The 21,426-nt window shown below is 35.4% G+C and overlaps 3 protein-coding genes across 3 annotated transcripts; all 3 read right to left on the reverse strand.

The window, feature by feature from the left end:
- Positions 1 to 117: 117 nt before the first annotated feature.
- On the reverse strand, positions 118 to 8,280 carry LOC122315511 (protein CROWDED NUCLEI 4). Its single transcript, XM_043131449.1, has 8 exons — positions 7,875 to 8,280; positions 5,285 to 5,494; positions 4,922 to 5,175; positions 3,721 to 3,991; positions 3,538 to 3,621; positions 1,545 to 3,400; positions 986 to 1,358; positions 118 to 602 (listed from the first exon to the last, which is right to left on the reverse strand). The coding sequence occupies exons 1-7, from the start codon at positions 8,079 to 8,081 to the stop codon at positions 1,022 to 1,024; spliced, it is 3,219 nt and encodes a 1,072-aa protein (XP_042987383.1). The 5' UTR covers positions 8,082 to 8,280; the 3' UTR covers positions 118 to 602; positions 986 to 1,021.
- Positions 8,281 to 9,779: 1,499 nt separating this feature from the next.
- LOC122315512 (pathogenesis-related protein PRB1-2-like) lies at positions 9,780 to 10,487 on the reverse strand. Its single transcript, XM_043131452.1, has one exon. It carries the CDS (start codon positions 10,445 to 10,447, stop codon positions 9,938 to 9,940), a length of 510 nt encoding a protein of 169 aa, XP_042987386.1. The 5' UTR covers positions 10,448 to 10,487; the 3' UTR covers positions 9,780 to 9,937.
- A 3,048-nt stretch (positions 10,488 to 13,535) lies between these two features.
- LOC122315513 (lysosomal Pro-X carboxypeptidase) lies at positions 13,536 to 18,847 on the reverse strand. Its single transcript, XM_043131453.1, has 10 exons — positions 18,307 to 18,847; positions 17,926 to 18,112; positions 17,465 to 17,598; positions 17,255 to 17,367; positions 17,000 to 17,123; positions 16,244 to 16,393; positions 15,990 to 16,145; positions 15,576 to 15,655; positions 15,356 to 15,405; positions 13,536 to 13,885 (listed from the first exon to the last, which is right to left on the reverse strand). The coding sequence occupies exons 1-10, from the start codon at positions 18,721 to 18,723 to the stop codon at positions 13,746 to 13,748; spliced, it is 1,551 nt and encodes a 516-aa protein (XP_042987387.1). The 5' UTR covers positions 18,724 to 18,847; the 3' UTR covers positions 13,536 to 13,745.
- Positions 18,848 to 21,426: the final 2,579 nt, after the last annotated feature.

Here is a 21,426-nt window from a genome sequence, read left to right on the forward strand (position 1 = left end):
ATCACTTCGTTCTGGCCACCGGCCAGAAAGGCCAGAATCATAATATATTCATTCACTGAAATGCGCTAACCTTTTCTATTTATGCTTTCTGGGGAGGGAGGGAGGAAGAGAGAAAGGTCAAACGGAACGATGACTGAAAATTGCACCCCACAAGAATTACACTACCAGTTCACACACAATACAGCAAACCAGACAACCCAAAAGCCATAAATGGAGACCATCTTTCAGAAGCTAAAACACCACCCCCTATGTTAATGCAAATATTCGCAACAATCACCTGCCCCTGATGAAAGCTAAACTCACAAAGCCGACAAAAGATGCACAAACATATACAAATTTCTCTAATGATCACAGTGAGTGGAGTCATTTACATATTTAGCCCAGCTTTAAGAGATGTCACCAGCCAAAACTACTTTAAAAATGAGTGGAGAAGACTGGTGTAGTAAGTGAACAATGGATGCATCCATTAAAAAGCCAGAAGTCTTTTCAGTTTTGACCTTGTCCACTACTGCAGTTTATGGACAAATTTCTCTTTATAACTTCGCCGCACCATGATGTTCAACTTCTTGTTTCCTATATTTTGACATCTCGCTTCATTGAGGCTGCAAAACAAAGACGTGCATAAGGATTAAAAAAAAAAAGGAGAAAGCAGCAGTATAAATGGCTAATTACTCAAGGAAAGCACATTCTGTAGCATCGGTAAGGACAAGACATGAGCAAGAACAAGCAATCACAAATGAAAGAAGCAGGCAAAATACCATAACCTGCTAGCCATGGAACAAAAAACCCCCATAAATTGAGACTTTCAGTCTTACAAGTTCAAACAACATATATTTATAACAGCGAATGAAAGTGAAAATAATAAACGTGAAACAAAAATTTCTGAGCAACCTGAATGGAATGAAATGAACAAAAACCATAACAATCTTATATAACAGCATGCAAAAACGTCAACTCAAGCAAGATTTGAGATAGCAGCAGTCACCTGATAATGCCCAGTATCTTGTCCAACATTGTGTACTTACTGTACATTTTCTGGTGCCTTGGGGCCACAGGGAAAGACACCATTCTTTACATGTGAAGAATTCGTAAGACCATTTATTCCTTCATCGGGAGGAATATTTATTACTTCATCTGGAGGAACATCCTGCTCCAATTCCGCAACAGGATTCAACAGACTGTCTAATTTGTCTTCATTTGTGAAGTTGTGAGTCTCCGTTTTCTCCAGAGTCACTTCTGAGATTTGTATGATTTTATCTAAAATAAACGCACCATCCTCTTCAGCACCTTCTTTAGTTTGGAAGGATGACAACGATACATGCTGATCCTCTGGAGCATTTTGTTGGGTGGAAATTGCACTGAAACCAAATAAACAAACATTTAGCAGAAGTGCTTGGGGAAAAAATATTTAACAGGAATTTAAAAAGAAATTAAAAAAATTATCATTTCTAAGAACCAGTAGAGCATTTCAAATAATCATCCCAAGAAACACAATACGAACACTAAGCCATAAAAAGGACAGGATTTAATTTGCAAAGTTTAACCTCTCAGTAGAGGTCCCTTGAGCTGCTGCACCATCATCTTGTTGCCTCCTTTTCTTATTGTTCCGCCTTTGCTCTGGTTGTAAATTAACACCATCATTGGATATAGAGTGTATAACCCTTCTTTTCCTTCCAGCCTGCAGCCCTTGCTCAGAAATTGAAGGGATGCATTTTTCACTGGAATGCCCCTCGACTTCAGATGCAGTATGATGTGTTGCTTTTACAACCTCGCCTCCAGTAGGCACTTCGACTATCACTTTTGGCTCACCAAGAGCATATCTCACCTGCTGTCGCTCGCTGAAAATTATGTTTGACTTCTCTCCCACATACTTATGCCCAATGCTTGCATTTTCATGGTCAGGAGGCCTTTCTTCAGACTTCATTGGAGTCTTATCAGGAGAATGTTTGAATATTAATTCTGTACAGCGTTTAATCCAAGAGAAACGAGCAGAGTTATGAGCAGAAGCACCATTCATATCACCCATAGATGGAGAATTGAGCCCATTGCTAACGTCAGTAACATCTATCTCTTTGTGCGAGTCCACGGCATTTTGTACAAGAGCTTGCTGCTTCAAAATTCTTTTTGCAGGAACTTTCCTCTGGCTTCGTTCGGGATCTGAATTTTGCAACTCAGCAACAATAACGTTATCTGAGGCTACATTCAAATCCCGCAATTTCTTAAGGTCTTCAATTTGGGAAAGAATCTCTCCTCTATCTGCATGCAATAGCTCTCTTTGCTCTTTCAATTTCTCTCTTTGGACCTTAAGATCCTCAATGCAATTATTTAATTCTTCCCACTCCCTGTTTCTTAGCTCACGCTCGAAATTTATCTCAACTCTCTCGGTTTCGAGCCTCTTCATTTCTAAAGAAACCTGTTCCAGCTCCTTCTCTGCTTGTTCCTTGAGAGAGCTTATATACTGAAGTTCAGTTTTCTTTTCTTGCTCAAAGGCTTTCTCTCTCTCCCTCAAATCATTCTCTAATTCTTCACGTCTTTTCTCAAAACAATTCTCTAGTTCTCTCTTACGCATCTCAACATCTAGTAAGAAATCTGCATGTTCTTGCTGCATCTTGCTGAACCACTCAGTGCGATCATGCACCATCTTATTCATGAAGTCTTCCCGCTCACAGCTAAGTGCCTCTATTTCAAGTTTACATTGATCTCGCATTGCAACTTTTTCCAGTTTAAGACTATCACGCTCATCCTTAATAAACCTGGAAAATGCCAATCTCTCTTCAGCTATGCGTTCTGCTTCTTTCCGTAGCTCCCCTCTTTTCTCATCAATTAACTCCCATTCAGCTTCAAACTTAGCCTTCTCTATTTTCAACTTATCAGAATCAGCCAAAAGCTCCATTTTTTGAGCCCTAACCATGTCTATTTCTTCTTTAAGTTTCATCTCTAGAACTGATAACTCACTTGTTTCAGTTTTCATGGCCTCCAACTTCTCCTGTGCACAATCAACCAACTTCTTTTCGTCACCCAATGAATCCAGCGACTTTTGAAGCTCTGCTTTCATTTTTTTAATCTCTTCTTTTTCTTCTAGAAAACGAGCTTTCTTCAGCTCAAACTCCTTCTCATGAGCACTTAGGTCTTTTTCTTTCTCATCTAGTAGATTTAATGTCTCGGCCACGTCTTTCTCCCTATCTGCCATTGCCCTTGACTGAACCTCCAAGTCATGTTCCCTTTCCAATACTAGGTTCTCCCGCTGCCTAAGATCCATTTCCTTTAACTCCCAAGCCCGTCTCTTAGCCTCAATTTCATCTTCAAAAGTTTTTTGCTTCAGCTGCAGCTCAGCATCAAATTCAGACTTCCTTGTTCTCAAAGCAATTTCCTGTTTGGAAATGACTTTGTGTAATTCATCCTGCATTGCAAAAGATCATTCCAAGAAAAAATCCATACTCAGAATGGAATAAAAACAAAGATATAGCTTACAAAATCTTCCGCTTTATAACTTTTTGAATTTTCTGAAAACAAACTGCAAGATAAGACACAACTCACAGATTCTTTACTCGCAAGTTTTTCCTGTAAAACAAGTATGTCTTGCTGTTGCTTGTTCAGCAAAGCTTCCTTTTTAATGACATCCTGCATGAACTTAAAAGAGAAACTACATAAATGAAGTTTTCCATAAATGGAGTAAAAATTACATACATCAACATAAAATCAAGAAGTAAGAATACGAACCTGCTCCCTTTTTGACAGGGAAGCCTTGGTCAGCTCTAGATCAGATCTCTTATGATTTAGAGCTCCAAGTTCCTTCTCAATATTTGCCTTTGAGTCCTCTATCTCTTTTTCAAGTCGATTTAAATCCTGAGATCTATTGAAAATGTAATCCTCCCTCTGATTCAGCAGAACTTGGGCATCAAGTAATCTTTCTTGTTCAAGCTGCAAAGCTTTCTGCCTTTCATTTAAAGATTGCCTCTCAAGACTGATCTCTTTCTCTCTTTCATCACAGCTAAAACAATACAACAAAGAAATTATAAAGCTACAGAAGCAGGTTCCTTGCTGCAAATTTATTCATCTGAAGCAGCATGTCCTGAACCAAAACTATGACCATTGTATGACTAGAGCTATATATGAAAGACAACAGAAAAACTTCTTCTGTGTTAATGCAAAGTTGAGAGCTTCTGCTTTCATCAGTAAGTCAAGATAAAGGTGAAGTCCACAAGAAGAGCAACCCCATGGTCTTACATGGAATTCCGTCATGAACTAAGTTATGGAATGGCATGGGGACTAATGCTAACTCCAAATCTACATATAGCACAAGGTTTGATTACTAGAGAACAGAAAAAGGATAACAATTACAACTCAATCTTCATCTCAGAAAAAGGGTTAGCACCAAAACGGAAAAATGTCAAAGTTACATTTTTCTTTGAGTATCACTCTGCATTCTTCAATACCGATGAAAAGAACATTACTCTTGAGTTGTAATTCAGGCGTTTTCCATTCTTTGATCAATATAATTATTTATTTATCAAAAAAAAAAAAGAACATTACTCTTGATCAAAAGAGTGAAAGGGCCTCTGGTTGGGTAAGGTGGCATTAGAGCAGTTTAAAATGCATCATTTGCTCAAGTGATATATTGAAAGGCTGAAATCTGTAAGGCGGCATAGATTAAGAGAGTCAAAGAGGAGGTGACGTGAAACTTGACTAGGGAATCTGAGACATTTTAATGAAATTAGCCACAAAATTCAAAGAAAAACACCATTATGCAGCTCACTTACTAATCTTTTGTGCATCATAATGTTATAAAATAAGAGCTCAAAGATTTTAAGCATTTTTCTTTGGCATATTTTCCTAGTTGAAACTAACCAAATTCCACTTGTACACAGGCAGTCTACAAAAGTGGTTTCAAAAACACGATATAAATGAGTATGGAACATACTCGGTCTTGAAAGATATCATTCGCCTCCTAAGATCATCTTCCCGTGCTTCAACTTCCTGCAGTTTTCTTTCTGAGGCATGGTTATAGCGGCTCACTTCTGCTTGCAAAGATTCTGCCGCATGCAGCTTTGCCTCAGACTCGGTGAATTTCTTCTGAGCTTCCTCTACCATATCGCGTGCTTCAGCCAATTTGCTCTCAGCTGCAACCTTTATTTCAGCAGATTCTGCACGCATCTCACTCAAGGCCTTCTCAAGCTGAAGAAATCCATTGGACAACCACCAAGAAAACATTAATAATGATAGGGGTCATATGGAAAGGCAAATTTTCTTTAATTTAAAGGACAGCCACAATTGATAAGCTTACACTGGCTATACACTCGTCTTTGACTCCTACAGCCCTTTTCAGATTCTCTTCTCTTTTCCTTGACCCAGCTAAAGCAGATAGATGCACAGCTTGATCACGCATATGCATTATTTCAGCTGTGTCAGCAGAAGTTTTGATTTGCTCATACTTGGAATCCAGTTCCTTTTTTTCCAATAGGAGAAGGCCCATGTGGTGTTGGTGGTCAAAGATCTAGATGATATTATTAGTTAGATATACTTTGATTACTTCTCAAAAAAAAGTTAGATATACTAAGGGAAAAAAATACAGCTAGGATGTTTTTTTTTTTATAAGTGGGTATAACTGGGATGCAACTCATGGTAGAGGTATAAATGTAGCAAAGAATAGACAATAGGGCCCAATTGAGTAGCAACATTCGATGCGTAAACCCAGTAAAGCTGCACTTCGCGGGTACATAAATTTGCATACAGAGGAAAGAGAAATGAGATCAAAAGCAACTTAAGTACCCAATAACAAACAATTCCACAGGACAAGTAATATGAGAATAAGCTAATTGAAAATCATGTGTTGCAAATGTTAAGGAAACACACCTTGTGAAGATAAGGGCAAGTATGGCCCAAATCACAAGCAAGCATGGAAAAATTTAACAACAAAATATAGGGTAAAATTGCTTGGAGAATACAATTAGACAGGATTTTGCAACATCACAGAATATTAAGAATGTTCAAGTACTGATATTTGCTAGCTCAAGATGACATCATAAAATCAGTGCAACAAGTTAGAGGAACCATCTAGAAAGATAATCCACAGTTTTAGAACCCCAAACACCCGCATGCACAGACCCAGTAACTCTTGGATGGACTTCATGTACCACAGTATCAACCATCTACACAAGTTGTAAATGCACATACTTATGTGCACATATACAAGGTATTCATTTTCTCGTACCGTAATCTCCCAAACAACAAGAAAATTGTCAAGTTATTCAGGCAACCATATTGCCTGAAAAAACATCAGCATTTAAAAAATATGCATCTGCCTAGTATCTTATACAATCAACACCATCAATAGGAAAGAGATCTAAATTCAGCTTCCCCAAATCCAAAAAGTATGACCCACCAAAAAACTACATGTACAAATATGTAAATAAAATGCCACCATCTCCATCGTCACTCATCTGCAATCAATGAGATACCATCATAAGGTCCACTTATGATTACAAATGGAACTAGGCAACTATATATACATAAATTTTAATAAAGAAACCTCTATTTTAAATTCTCTGCCAAATAATAACCAACTTAAGCGCAATAAAGCATAAGCGTGCCTAGAGCCTAGGCACAAAGCACAAACACAAAAAGGAAGCACGCAACTGATTGGAGTATAGCCCACATTATTTTTTGGTAAGTAATGAAGCCCACTTTTTAAAAAAGTAATGTATAATAAAAAAATATTCAAAATTACCAAAAAATCTAAAGAATTAATATAGTAATATATTCAGCACATTAACTCAATTTGTTAAAGAGTATTAAGCAGCGCAAAAATCAAATGATCAACAGATTACATTAAACTTAAACATAGCATTTATATAATTTTCTTGTGCTTTACAACATAACACAACCATGATATTGCATAGACATAATCAAAGTAAATTACATGGTTGAATCAAAATTACCCAACAGGTAACAACCAAAAAAGCACTAGAATTGTAGGTATTGACTTCTATGCCAACATAAGCAATAAAATGAAAGTCTAAAGTATATAGTCCTAGATATTTACCACAAATAAATGGTTCCGTAAAACAGTGCAAAGTTCAAACAGATATCTTATATTTTTTTCCAAAAAACTATAAAAGCACACTTTTTGAGCTTTAAGCTCACTAAAAAAGCACCAATAAGTGCGCTCTTACCGGCGGCAAACACCCCGGCCTATATATGTTGATTTCCACCCACGCACTCAAGTCACTAAGAATTATTGAAAAAAAGTAAACATTACGTGCTAGAATCATTGATATTAACGTTATTTCTTGTTAAAATTATTAAAGATGGAAATTATGCAATTTCAACATTTATTTATAAGAAATTATTCAAAATCAAATATATAATTATTGAGTGAAAACAAGTTGTACACGTACTTAAGTGAAGCACAGATCACGTTCATTTCATTTTAATCCAAATACCTTTCTTAATATTATAGTTCAACAGCTCAGCTAAAATGCTTTTCAGGTTTTCCAACATAATTGTCCCTTCGCCCTATATTTCGATGACACAGAATAAAAGGAAATGGAAAACAAAAGAATCAACCCAACAAGTCCAAATAGTATGGCAATAACTCGGAAGAAACACATTCATTCTGAAGTGCTAAACAGCGAATGAGAATTTCAGATATATCAAGACTTGATATCTTTCCACCTCGTTTCAGTAACCAAGAGAAAGCCAATGACCCACAAATCTGAAATCCCCCAAGCCCACCTATACGAGCAAATAAAAATTTCCAAAATAAACTGCAAACCGAAATTAAATTTTTCAAGAGAAATAAGGAAACAAAAATTAAATTGAGAATTATAAACAAATGAAGTAAAAAAAAAACTGAGAAGGGACCAAAAAAAAACCTCTGCTTCAAGCTTTGCAATATAGGCTATGAGGGCAGCCTTGTCCGTCCGTTTGATGGATTCTTCATCCAAGCCAGCCCCTTGAAGGCGCTTCCAGATGGCTTCGTCGCTAAGAGGCGTTTTCAAAACCCTAGAACCGGGCGTTATAGACAAAGGCCGAGAAGAAGCCGGAGTGATCGCGAGGCGTTCCGATCGCGGAGTGGCCATCTCCGCTTCCGAAACACCCTTAACGTTTTTGAGCTACGGCTACTGTTGATCTGCGAAAGTCCCACTCCCACTTCGGGCGTTCTTGCCTTTTCGGAGCGTGCTCTCTCTCTCTCTCTCTATAGAACACACGGTGTAGTCTGTGAGAGTAAAGTCGTCAATTATGCTTTGAAAGCGCTTTTACTTTACTTTGAAGCCTGAGGCTGAGAGTTGGAAACTTGGCCAGCAGTGGTGGAAAATATCGGTGATGATGACCAGACTTTTTATACGACGTCGTTTGCACGGGTTTTAAAATTTAAAAATCTAAGCCGCCATTAATAGATATACATTAATAGAATAATGTAAACGTATAATTATTTTTATTATTATTTTTATAATTATATTTTAAAATGTGAATGTTTTTATAAAATGACGTTATTATTATAAGATATTTTATAAAAATGTCTCTATAGTTATTTAAATGATTATAAAAGGAAATTTTGTGTTTATCATTTTCCATATTGATTTTTAAAAATTTATTATGTTATTGGATGCGGCTGTCTATCATCTTATTGAGTACTTTGTGATAGAATATTAATATAATTAATGTTAAATATAATTTTAAAATATATAAATCTCGTATATTCTATGTAAAATTATGTAAGATTTATTATTAAAAAATAATTTTTTATATAAATTTTAAATTTATCCACTTGTATTATAAAATTACTTAATAATTATTTTGACTTGGATAGAAATAGAAAACTTTAATTAACGACTTATAATTTATTTGTTTAATTAAATAATTTTACCACTCAACATTTATCCTATTTTGAGGCAGAATGCAGATTTTTCTTTTTATTGCCCTGTCCATAAATAATTTAATTCTATAAAATAAAAAAAATAAAATAATAATAATAATAATAAAATCTGTGGGCCAACGAACGTGCATGGACCATCTTTGAAGAGGGTTGCATGTTCACAAGCCTTATAAGACAAGACAATAATAGTCCCTAGTGTCGTAGCCACTCTGTCATATATATCTCATTGGGGTTCCAACAGTATGTTTTGTCATGATTTGAAAATGATTTATAATTAGTTCTATATTCTTTGTTTTGACAACATAATATTTTGTACCTTGAGAGTAATTTATATTTCTTTTTACCTTTATAAGAGAAATGTTTTTATGTCTCGATTGTGTGTCTCGATAATTTTGTTTTTTATTTAATAATTAAGAAAATATTTTTTAATGATATCGTAAATTTTTTTTAAAAAAAAGTTTAAGAATATAAAAAATAATAAAAAAATCACCAAAAAAAAAATTGTTCTTCTCTAGACCGAGCTTATGCTACATCCGCTCTTTCTTTTGACCGTTATAATTGAAGAAGATGTCAACCATACTTTAAGTGTATAATGAAAGTTGTATTTGGATAATCAGATAATCTCAAATATTAAATATTCTGTAATACTAGTGAAAAATTAATATTAAAAAATTAAATAGTAATAAACAAAAATGCTATTCTCATCGACAGTTGGGTTCTGATAATTTTTTTTAATTAATGATTAAGAAAATATTTTTTTAATGATGTAAACTTTTTTAAAAACAAATAGTTAAGAATATAAAAAAATAAAACTTTTTTACTTTTATCAGGAGTACTTGTCTTGTGCTAGCACTGCTCTAATTAAAAATTATAAAATAAAAGATGAATAATAACATCACTCTTCGCAAAAAAGCTCCAGCATGAGTATTTATATTAGATTCAAAAAACCAAGGTGAATCTAAAACTTTGGCCATTCCCCAAAACAAGAATGCTTGATGTATAATATATAAATAGTTCTTAATTCTAATATTAAGGCCTTAATATCATTAGTTATAATGATCAATAAGGCCTTTCTCCAAGATAATTCCCGGGAGGATAATAATTACAGGTGATGAAGACTCCTCCATTAGAACAAAAGGATCGAGCACAGCCTAACTGAGTAGTATCCTTCCACACCACCTGCGTATAATGCAGACATTGGTTTCCCATCAAGCAGTCATTGATCATGTAATTGTAAAATGCCTTCTCGTCAACCCACGCTTTCACGGCAGCCACCGCATCCATGAAGCCGGCGCCGTAGCCCCAGTAAAGGTTCTCTCCGTAAGGGCCATTGGAGTGGATCATCTTGCAGCCAATGGATCTCTGGTGCCGAGCGTACTTCCTAGCGTATGCCTGCAGGGTTGTGTTCCACTGCAAGGGACCGACCCCGACTTGCATGCGCGCCATGTTGTGGAAGGCGACGAAGGCTGCGGCGCTGTGGTGGGCGTGGGAAACAAGAGCCTGCAGTTGGGCTATACACAGAACACAAAGGAAAACACGGTTAATGGTGTACTTTGACATGGTAGCCATTTTTTGGCTGCCCTGCAAACCATGTCACTGGTTTTATTGGGAATATATATACATATATAGGGATTGGTTTGCAGTTTTGCCTTTTGGAAGAGTTTATTTCAATACACACATTCTCAACAGTTTCGGCTGATTTTTCTCCATGCAATGATGGCACTACGTTGGAAAAAGGTTTACTTTCAGAATACCTATATTTAGAAATCTTAATTGGCTTAATGACGCAAAGCCACAGACGGTATTTGCTTTCTTTATGAGTTTTCGTTATCGTCGGATCAAAGGGAATTGAGATTTACTCTTTATTATCTCTGCATATTACGTATCACACTTATTTTTATTTATTTTTAGTTTTATTTTTCTTAAACTAGTTAAATTTTTCTATTTATCATCTATACACAATATATTTAATAAAAAAAAATTAAAAAATTATATGTAATGTATGGTATGAAAATGATGAATAAAATTTTTCAAATATAAGCGGTGCTATTCTATCGCCTAAGTAGCACCGCTCATTATTACCACTAGCATACTAAACTTTTTTTTTCATTTTTGTTTTCACATTTTTAATATATTTTAATATTTTTAAAAAATAAAAAATATATCAATACATTTAAAATTACTTCTTTAATCATTAAGTAAAAAAAAATTAACGAGTGGTCAACTAGAGCAGTGATAGTGGGGCAACATAGTAGATTTATCCTTTCATATATATATTTAAAAAAATCTATTTGCAGTCATTTTTACGTACTTTTTGTACACTTCACTAATGTGATTGGTTACGTTACCTTTTTTAATATAAAATAACTATTTTTTCAATCACATCAATAGACTATATAAGACATACGTAAAAGTGACTATATATAACAAAACTCTTTTCACACTCTGTTCTGTTAGTTCACCGGCTTGATGTCGAAGTTTTATTGCTTTTGAGAAATACTTTAGACCGGTTTATCCTATAATGGTAGAATAACGGAGACCAATGAAAGAGTGCCACGTAAGGGCAAAAAATTCAAAACTAGTGTGCTGCAAAGTAGGGGAAGATTTCTGTGAAGACACCCACCCCACCCCCTCTCTCTCTCTCTCAAATCGAGAATATCCACATTTTCCTTCTCTCTCCCTCTCCGTCCCTCTCTCTCTCTCATTCACGAACACTAAAGTGACCAGAAAAATCCTATTCTTCTAGGACATAGAGCACTGCAAGCGTAGATGACCTCAAAACCTGGGATGCCAAGTTCGTAGGCCACCATTTCCAATCTTCATTCTATATGGGGGAAGCCGTATTTTGTTTTCCTTTTTCAGTGAGGCAAATTAAAACTGGAATGGGAAGATTTAGAACAAGAAGATGAACATCTGTACGGGGGGAGCCAAATTTTTTTTTCCCCTTTTCAGTGAGGTAATCTAAAACCGAAATGAGAAGATTTAGAATAAGAAGATGAATATGGGCTCTGTTTTTAAAGATTTTTGGTTCGTAGGAGTCGAGGGAAGGTTATGGTTTTATGGGTTTTGGTTTCATACAGGATGGAGGGAGGGTTAGGGTTACGGTAACACTTCTTCATCTGGTTCGATTTTATGGAGTTGCTTGAGAGGGAGGGAGAGAGAAAGAGAAGCAAGCGGAGAATCGAACACAAGAAATGGATCAGTAGCCAGAGAGAGACGACATGCAGAGACAGAGAGAGACCGCACGTAGAAAATCGAACGGATGAACTGGATCTGTTTTGCTTGGATGAACTTCAAAAGAGAGTACTGCAAGCAACACTTGCAACATTAGGAATTTTCTGTATTGCATGAGAGAGAGAGAGAGAGAGAGAGAGAGAGAGAGAGGGGGTGGGGGGTCTTGATAGAGTGGTTCCCTGTAGTACAGGAGTATTGTTTCAAGATATAGCCTTTACGTGACTATCATCTATGGGTTTCGATAAAAAAGAATTTATAGAATAATCCGATTAAAAGTTATACTCATTGCTTTTATGTTAATATTATGAACCTTTTTTTGTCCCCAGAAGATAGAGAAAAAAGTGCATATCGAGAGAGAGAAGGGGGGGGGGGGGGGGGGGGGGGGGGGGTTGGCGGGGGCCACCGACCTTTCATTCTGTCAGCCCAATATCTCCGTGGCTGCTCCATTTATAGCTTTATGATTGGAATCCCGTCCAAATTTTCTCAAAAAAAGAAATTTATCTTTATGGATGACTAATTCACCTCCATTTCTTCAGTGAATCCAAGTACGAGAAATCACGATCATTTTACTTACTAATCTAATCACTTTTAGAAATGCAATAATTAAAATCTCCCATGTTTTTCTTTAGATAGGACCCACTTCAAATAAAATGAAAGATTCTATTACTCGTGCGTGGTGGGTAGTCAATTTATGAACACTTTCCAAGTTTCAGCACAAAGAGAGTCAAGATCGGCCTATTCAAACCTCCTTTATCGTGTAGAAAGCCGAAAATAGTCAAGCCAAAAACTAGCTCTGGATACTCGCCTGACTGAATAGTAGCAAGAGAAATGTTTTAGCCATAATTTCACAAAAATATATTTATATATTGATATGATTTGATGTACTATATTAACTTATAAAATTATTTTTATTATAAAATAAATATAATATATTCTATAACATTATGTCAATTTGTAAATTTATTTTTATAGAATTCCTAGTGGCTGTAACACTTCTCTATTAAGAGTGAGTTATGATGCGATGTGCAGAACCCTCCCTCCTTGGCAAAGTCAATGCAGAAAAGGGCACACCCTATACCAACCAAATCATCCGATACAACAGCCCAAGTTTTGCCGGTGAAAAGACAACTTCACCCAAACAATTGAGGTCACCGTTTGAGAAGGAAGTGATATGATAATACCGGGTAGGGAGCTAGGAACTTCATGAATCATGACTACTACATTTTAAATCTTTGCAACCCAATGAACAACTATTTACACCAATATTTCAATAAACTATTTATCCAAAAAATAACAATATCAAGAACCATTATCCATTACCCTCCAAGTAGGAGTGAGGAGAAATATAGTTAACGGGCAAGTGATGTTCAGGAAATACCACGTAGGTGTTTGGTGTACTAAAAAATCCAGTTACACTAAAAAGTAGTTAAAATTGCCATCTCACTATATACACATATATATATTTACAATGTTCCCCGCACTTTTAGTGGAGACAGTACTTTATAAGAGGCAATGATCAAGTTAAGGGCACTGACATGGGAAAGGAGAGGTCTTACACTGTTCATTCAATGATGTCCGAAGGAAAAACACAGACAAGTTTGAACTGTATACAAGAAAGATCTTCATACACCAACTACATGTCGATAATTGCTTTCTTTTCCTGATAGTAATCACTTATCCAGCCTTTAATCAACTTGATTTCAGTTGCCCTCTGCTCTAGCAACCAATCAGGATCTTCTGAGCTTGAAGCACGTAAATCTATGTGATGGGCACCTGATAATTAAATGATAAAATGCTTTTAGCATTCCATTCATTCGTAAGTCCTTAAATATCAAATCACATCCAAGAGTCCTTCAGAAGCTAACTGAGAAACCTAATCTAGTACTGAATTCCTAAAGATCCTACATCACACACACACACGAATATTTTTTTTTTATATATAAGTACTAAGAAGCACGCAGAATTTATCAAATAGTGGTAGCTAGTAGCAAGGGATGTCATAAAACAAGTTTGAACATTCTAGCAATCACTTCTTAAAAACAAATAGACATGGAAGCAGACTGATTACATCAAATTTCAAAGAGAACTCACAGGCATTGAGATAAGCAGGCAGAATGTTGGAGATATCGCCAATGCATAAACTAAATATGTCTGGTAATATTATCTAGAATGATCTAGATTACGTGCTTTGTAAGAATATCCTTGAAATGGGAATATCAAAACCAAGGTAAAATTTGAACGGACAGTCTTATTTCCCACCATATGTTGTTTCTCTGTACCATTGTCTCCCAAGGAGCATCCCATCCTGTGAGAGGATGGCACAGAAGACACAAAAACTGGTGTTGAAGAACTATATGAAGCACATAACATACACAGATGGAGTTGAATTTATTCTAATTGGGAAGTAATTAGTGGACAAGGGTGGTGCAAAAGAAACAAAAACTGGTGCATCCCAAGTCATTTAAGGAGTATACGTCATATGAGAACAAAATGTGAGAGGAGTAATAAAAAAGTTTCATAACATAAGACAAAGACTTAAGGATTCAACTAACATAATATAACTCAAAATGAAGGGCAAAGAAAAAGATAATTCTGAGTCAAAAAGATGTGACGTACTCCTGCATTTAGCGAAAAGGAAGAAGGCAGTTAAATAAAATTGGTAGGTGAGATGATTTTGTTTTAATTCAAGTGTGTACAGAATCTTTAAACGTGAGAAAAAAAGCCAATCAAACCAATGGACCTGAAACCTGACCCTTTTAGTTGTTTGGGCCAACTATAATATTTGAATTGAGACATGCATTGGGGCTCAAAGACATTAGAATGCCTAGGCCAGTGGTTTTTAGTCTTATAAATTATCTGTAATGATATATCTTTTGACAACTACTACTTGAAAGGAATCGACCAACCATGATTTTTTTTAGAATATGAAAAGGTGAAGGTAGGTTTTAGATAAATTCCTATCCATCCAAGATGTAGATTACAAGTAAATACCATGGGTGCCTTGGTATTTTGCTGTATATGACATAAAACCAATGTCAACCCACTAAATAGCCCTATCGGATGGGGAGATTTTTCCCTTGAATTATCCGAGTTGCATTTGTAGGAAACTCCTTGCCAAGGACTTGTGCACCCCTGCGATTAGTTAGGGCACCATTCCTGGATGCCCGTTGCAAAAAAAAAAAAAAATAGCCCTCACACAGATAAAAGAGGAGAGGACTATAGTTGGTATCAGTTGAAAATTACCTTCTTCAGTAACAAGAGCAACAATAGTTTCAGATATGTTCTGCAGAACACTGCAATAGATGTCACTTCCAATGATTAGCATTCAAACAAAGAATTTTTTTATTGGTAAAGCAAGGATTTTATTGATGATATAAATAGGCATAGCCCAAGTACATGGGACATATACCCAAACAATGAATGTTCAAAATCAAACATAAGAAAAGCTTAACAAAGATGCCACCTTCCACCACTCCAGGGATCCAATAGGCCATTGGAGAAAATGATATTACTTCCAAACTTTTTCAGGGCTGTCTTGATATCCTTCACAACAAAATCCAAAGATGCAGTCATTATATGGCATTTGAAAAGTAAAGCATTATGCATGAAAGGACCGTAACACATCAGCCAGTAAATGGACCATGGTGTTGCAACATGTTACTGGTTTCTGAAATTACTGCATTTGATTTGAATGTACGAATCTCTCAAACAATCCACTGAGATTAATAAGTTCTACAATTCAAGTACTTAAACCACTTTTTTTGGTTGTAAATCCTAGTTAAATATCTCATGTATACGTCCTGTGTACTTGGCTATGCCTTTTATTATCTTGATTACCTATCAAAAGTACTTAAAAGCGCAGGTATCATTCACTCACATGTCCACCAAATTCCGTTGTTATCCATCCAGATCTTGGTTTCACCTTGAACTCCTTCCAGCATTCCTCTTGAAAGGAAGAGTGATTATAATTATATGTTGGAAACATGCTCGCATCCCAGCTACTAGACATTGGCATAACCATCTCGGTGCATGCCTATATTATTATAAGGAAATAGTAGGAGCAATTTAATCACCAAAAAGTATCGCTTAAGATAAAGCAATGACATAAGAAAGTACTACAAAACTCTAGACCTGCCAGTTCCAGCCATCCATGCCATGAGGATCATCATCCAATTGAAAGCAGTCAACACCTCCAGTATAATTGTAATACACACTAACTCCTTCAAATATGCGCTCCAGAATGCTAGTGCCTTGAGGACAACCGTCAATCTTTCTGCAAACCTACAAGAAGAGTTAAATCATATTTAAATGTGTTAAAGAAGCAAAGGATTTTTACACATACCCTGTCAGAACAGAAGTCAGGATGATAGATCAATATAGAGCGGATGCAGCTATGGAAGAATAGACTCAGAACATTATGAAACAGAAATAGTTGATAAGCATACCGGTTCTACATAAAGGGTAAATTGAACAGAAGAGGGACGTAGCGATTCTAGCCTATAGTACAACTGGATACAGAGAAATCTAAACCATACTGCTGAACATTGGCAACTTTCTTTTTGTTTTGATAAGTAAGAAGATATTTTATTTATATGGAAATAGGCATAGCCCAAGTAAACAGGAAGATTACTTGGCATCTTTTTTTTTATAAGTATAGTTAAGGCTCAAACAAATGAGTATAGGAACATCTGAATGCAAAAGCCGAACAAAAATTGGAGGCAAATGTCAGAATCTCAGCTCCCAGGCTGCTTTTGGCAATGCGAAGATTGGCATCTTATACATTGCAAATTATAGTTATTGGAAGGAATTTAATTTAGACTATCAGATCTTCCCTATATGTATGTGCACGTGAGAAATTTTACAAATTGCATTATAATGCTAACTAACCTCTCTTATTGGATGTCCAGGTAACGGCATCATAAAATCAGAACTGTAAGGGTAGTTCACCATTGCCAAATAACTATAAGCAGAGTCCAACCAGTCTCTCAGATCTTCAGCCCTCTTTAAGGTCCTGTCAACTGCCACTGATCAGTTAAGACCCAACAAACCAAATTGACAAAAATATACCCTGTATAAAACAAGTTCAGTAATTATCAGCTGATACAGCAACAGCAAACATATTTCTTTCATTTTTTTTCTTACCTACATAAGTGGAATGTTTTGGTCAGTTGCAGGAGGCCATCATTTTTTAGACTCTCAGATATTAAGACGTCCCAGGACTCCTTAACAGTATTGAAACAGCTGGCACTTTCACGCTAATAAAGAGAGTAACATTGTTATAACACGGGAAATGTATATCTATATGTAATATACTACAATAGAGATGGCAGTGAAAGATGAAGACTTCCACACCTTGAAAGCACCAGAAACGATGTCATAAAATGTTTCTGGTGGCACAATATCTTCAAACTGAAGAATCGGAGCAGAAGAAGCAAGCGCACCAACTGCAACATGAGGATACTTGAGCCTCATCCATGAGGCTAACACTATTCAAATTGAAAAAAAATGAGAACATGTAGATGGCATTCATATGTCACAACAAACAGAATGCCACTAGTCAATAAACTAACGCTATGCATATTGCAAACTTTTTTTTGATAAGTTCCTATGCATATTGCAAACTAATAAATATCTGTACAAACAAACACAAACAAACATCATTTTTCTTTAAAGGCAAAAAAAAAAAAAACCCAGACCATAGTGGTTCATTAATTTCAGATGCACGTCTACCACATCAATCTATCTTACTACAAAGCAAAAGCCAAAGTTCAGAGCGGCCTCTAATTAACAAGCACTGTGTCTGCAACACTTACTTCCCCCGTAGGATCCACCAAACAACACCACAGGAGAAGCCTCGGCGGAAAAATCTCGCTTCAGTTCCCGAAGCAACACCGCGAAATCCGCGAGTGCTTGCTCGGCCGTAAGATAGGATAATGTGGTGGCATTCTTGTATGCCTCGTCTCTACTTCCATATGGCATCGACTGGCCATAGTATCGGTGCTGCCCATCAATCAAACAAGTTTGGAGCTCAATCACACATTCCAGACTCACAATCTAACCATTTTCCTACTTGTATGAAACCAATAATGTAAAAAGTACAAATTAATATCAGTCAACGCCGCTCTTAAATTAAACCTAAATTTTCATTGATTAAGCTGTTAAACAGAGACCAAAGAAGAAGAAGAAGCCCTTACTTCGGGAAAAACCACCATGGCGCCGAAGCGAGGGGCGATTTCCCAGACGAAACCGGTGTTGGCGGCGAACCACTCGATGTCACCCTCATTGCCGCAGTAGAAGAAGATGGGGCCAAGGCGCTGCGCCCCCACCCAGTGCTCGGTGCTGATGAGGTACCGCTGAGGGAAACTAGGGAGGTCCGAGAAACTGAAGTGGTCGAGTCGCTGAGAGAAATATCGGGTTTCGTACTGGTAATGTGGTTGCTGCTGCCGATTCTGAATCAGTGGTTTTGAGTGTCCGCCGAGAAACCGTGGGGTCCATTTGGAGGAGGTAAGGCGGGAAGTCTGTAATGCGATCGACGGTAAACATGAAGAGATACCGATGATCAGGAGAGATAAGGCGAGAACGGATAGATTGGCTTTTATCGCCATATCCATGAGGCTTCTTCTGCTTTGTGGGTACTGCTTGGTTTTCAGGGCCGTAATGGATTGGCAAGTCGGAATACTCTGACCTAGTCTTCGGTCGGGCTTATGCTCGCAACGGTTTAAGGTTCAACCTTATCCCATGACAAGTGTGGGTGTTCTTATTGGCGCTGGTTTTATGGTTTCATTAAAATCATTTTTAAAATTTAGCTAAAAGTATATATTTAACATAAAATTAAAATCATTCAAGATATAACTTTACATTAAATTAATAAAAATAATAATATAATATTATTTTTTTAATAATACTTTTTTTATTTTTATTTTTTTATATTTTATAACTACACTAACTATATGTTAATTAATAATTTAATAACTCAATATTTTATCCAGCATCTTATTGTGACAGGCCCAATTGAGTAGCAAGAAAATAAGTAATATCCCAATATATAGTTGGTGTATGTTCTTAAAATAATTTTTTTTTTTTTTAAGATGAACGTTGTATCGCCAAATTTAAAGGAAATTTTGGTAGTATTGTAGCCCATGTGTAGAGCTTCCCCAGTTTGACTTCTTCAATGCCAGTGTTCTAAAATAGGACTATTCATCCTGATTCCTGATCGGAAATCTAGAAATACCTAGCCCGAAATCCAAATTTCGGTCTGGATATACCCGATTTCAAACACGAGCCAAAATTCGGGTGAATTTGGATATCAGGCTGTACCTGGATTTTTTTTTAATTTAAAAAAAAATCAATTTTTGAAGCATATTATTTTATAAAAAATAAAATCCAATTATTTTTTCTTCAAATATCGTGTCTACTATTAATAAAAACTCATATTTATACAAAAATTTTGTAAAGTATAATTCTCATATATTTATTTTTAAAATTAAAAAAAGTATTGAAAATCATATTTTTTTAATAAATGCCTATATTATGTGAAAAGATTTTCTAAATCATTAAGCATAATACTAACATTTTTCAGAATAATAAAAATAAAAAAATAAAATGCAAACTAACTACATATTACATTATTTTGTTATTTACACATTACATTACAAAATACAAAATTACAATATATGAATTACAAAATCATTAGCATGGTCTTCTATCAATGATTTAATATCACACCAAGTAGCGACTTCAAGTGATCTTGTAACAGCCTGCTAGAAATTCAATTGTGAAATTTCTATTAAGTTTAAGAACCTCGTGAAAACCCCATAAGTTTTCACGAATCCATTAATCGTATAGGTTTTTGTCTAACTACATAGTTAGTGTTATTATTTACTATGGTATCAGAAGTGTGTTTTTGATTATTGGAGATAGTTAGAAGTGTCAAAATGTATTATGGTTAGTGCCATTAGACTCGGAGGGTTATTTAAAGTCTTATGGCGCAATAACATTTTTTCATATTTTCGGTCAAAACGTCTGTTCAAAACTGTAGATATTATTGGATAAAAAGAAATATCTTGAGGTAATTTTCATGAATATTATTGGGTAAAAATATTTTTAGTTGATTTTTATAGATATTATTAGATAAAAATATCTTAAATTGATTTTTTTGTAGATACTATTGGATAGAATATTATGAGATAATCTTTTATAGATATTTTGGGTAGGAGAAAACTACACTCAACTCTCAACTCCAGCCTCATCTCTTCCATATCTCATCCATAAGTATCTCCAGCCACCTCTCCCCACGAAATTATCTTCATTTACACTTTCCATTGAAAGAATATCAAACACTCTCTCTCGGACAGCTTTTAGGAGGTCTTTCGCACGCCCATTTCGAAGCTGTTGTAAGTTTTTTATCATAAAGTCTCTTTCATATAAGTTGTTCCTTTTTGAGTCTAGTTTACATGGATATCTTATTTGCACCATTTGAAGATTATTTGGTTAGTCAAATATTGTGTAAACTATAGAAAGGTCATTCTGGGAGATAAACTGGAGAATATGTTATCGTTTGGAGTTTTTGACCAAGCTAATGGATAGATATTGGTCCGAAATTTTTATGGAGTATTGTTAACATGTATATATGACTATTGGTTGAGGATTTTTGCATGATTAAAGGTTTTGATGAAATATTTTCTTAGATTTAGAAACTTAGAAACTAGAAGAGGAAAAACAGTTTCTGTTTTGAGAAAGTTTAACTCTTTGGTGGTCTAAACCTATTCTAATGACTTTGATAATTTTATTGGAAGATCCTAAACATCTTATATACATGTTATATTATTATTTTGAATATATTTGATGTTAGTTTCAAAGATATGAAATTTTATGCAAAGAGATATTCAGATAAGCCAAAGTGTGGATATTCTTGGCTAAATTTATGTTTTGGTTAATTTCTAACCATGTGATCTTGAATTAGAAGCTTATATATGTTTTAGGACATCTTTTTAAACCATGTAATGGTTTGGTTTGAAAATCATATATTTATAAGTCATAGATCAAGAGATTTATCAAAACTAGTTGAGGAAAAAGTTTCTGTTTTTGGACTAAGTGTAAAACCAAAAACTCCAAATGTTATTTTGTGATTTTGGTGACTTTAGTTTGATGATTTAAAGCATGGTTGATGTTAGGATGATATTATGAATATGTTAGAAGTAAGATTTGATTTTTGGAATTCTTAGAGATGTTTTGAATTAAGGTCAAAACTTGTGATTCAAGTGCTTTGATCTTTTTACAAAAAAGTTTGGTGTTGATTATTAGCTTTTTCTAAA

This window comes from Carya illinoinensis, chromosome 7, assembly GCF_018687715.1.
Source record: "Carya illinoinensis cultivar Pawnee chromosome 7, C.illinoinensisPawnee_v1, whole genome shotgun sequence".
Taxonomy (NCBI): Eukaryota; Viridiplantae; Streptophyta; class Magnoliopsida; order Fagales; family Juglandaceae; genus Carya; species Carya illinoinensis.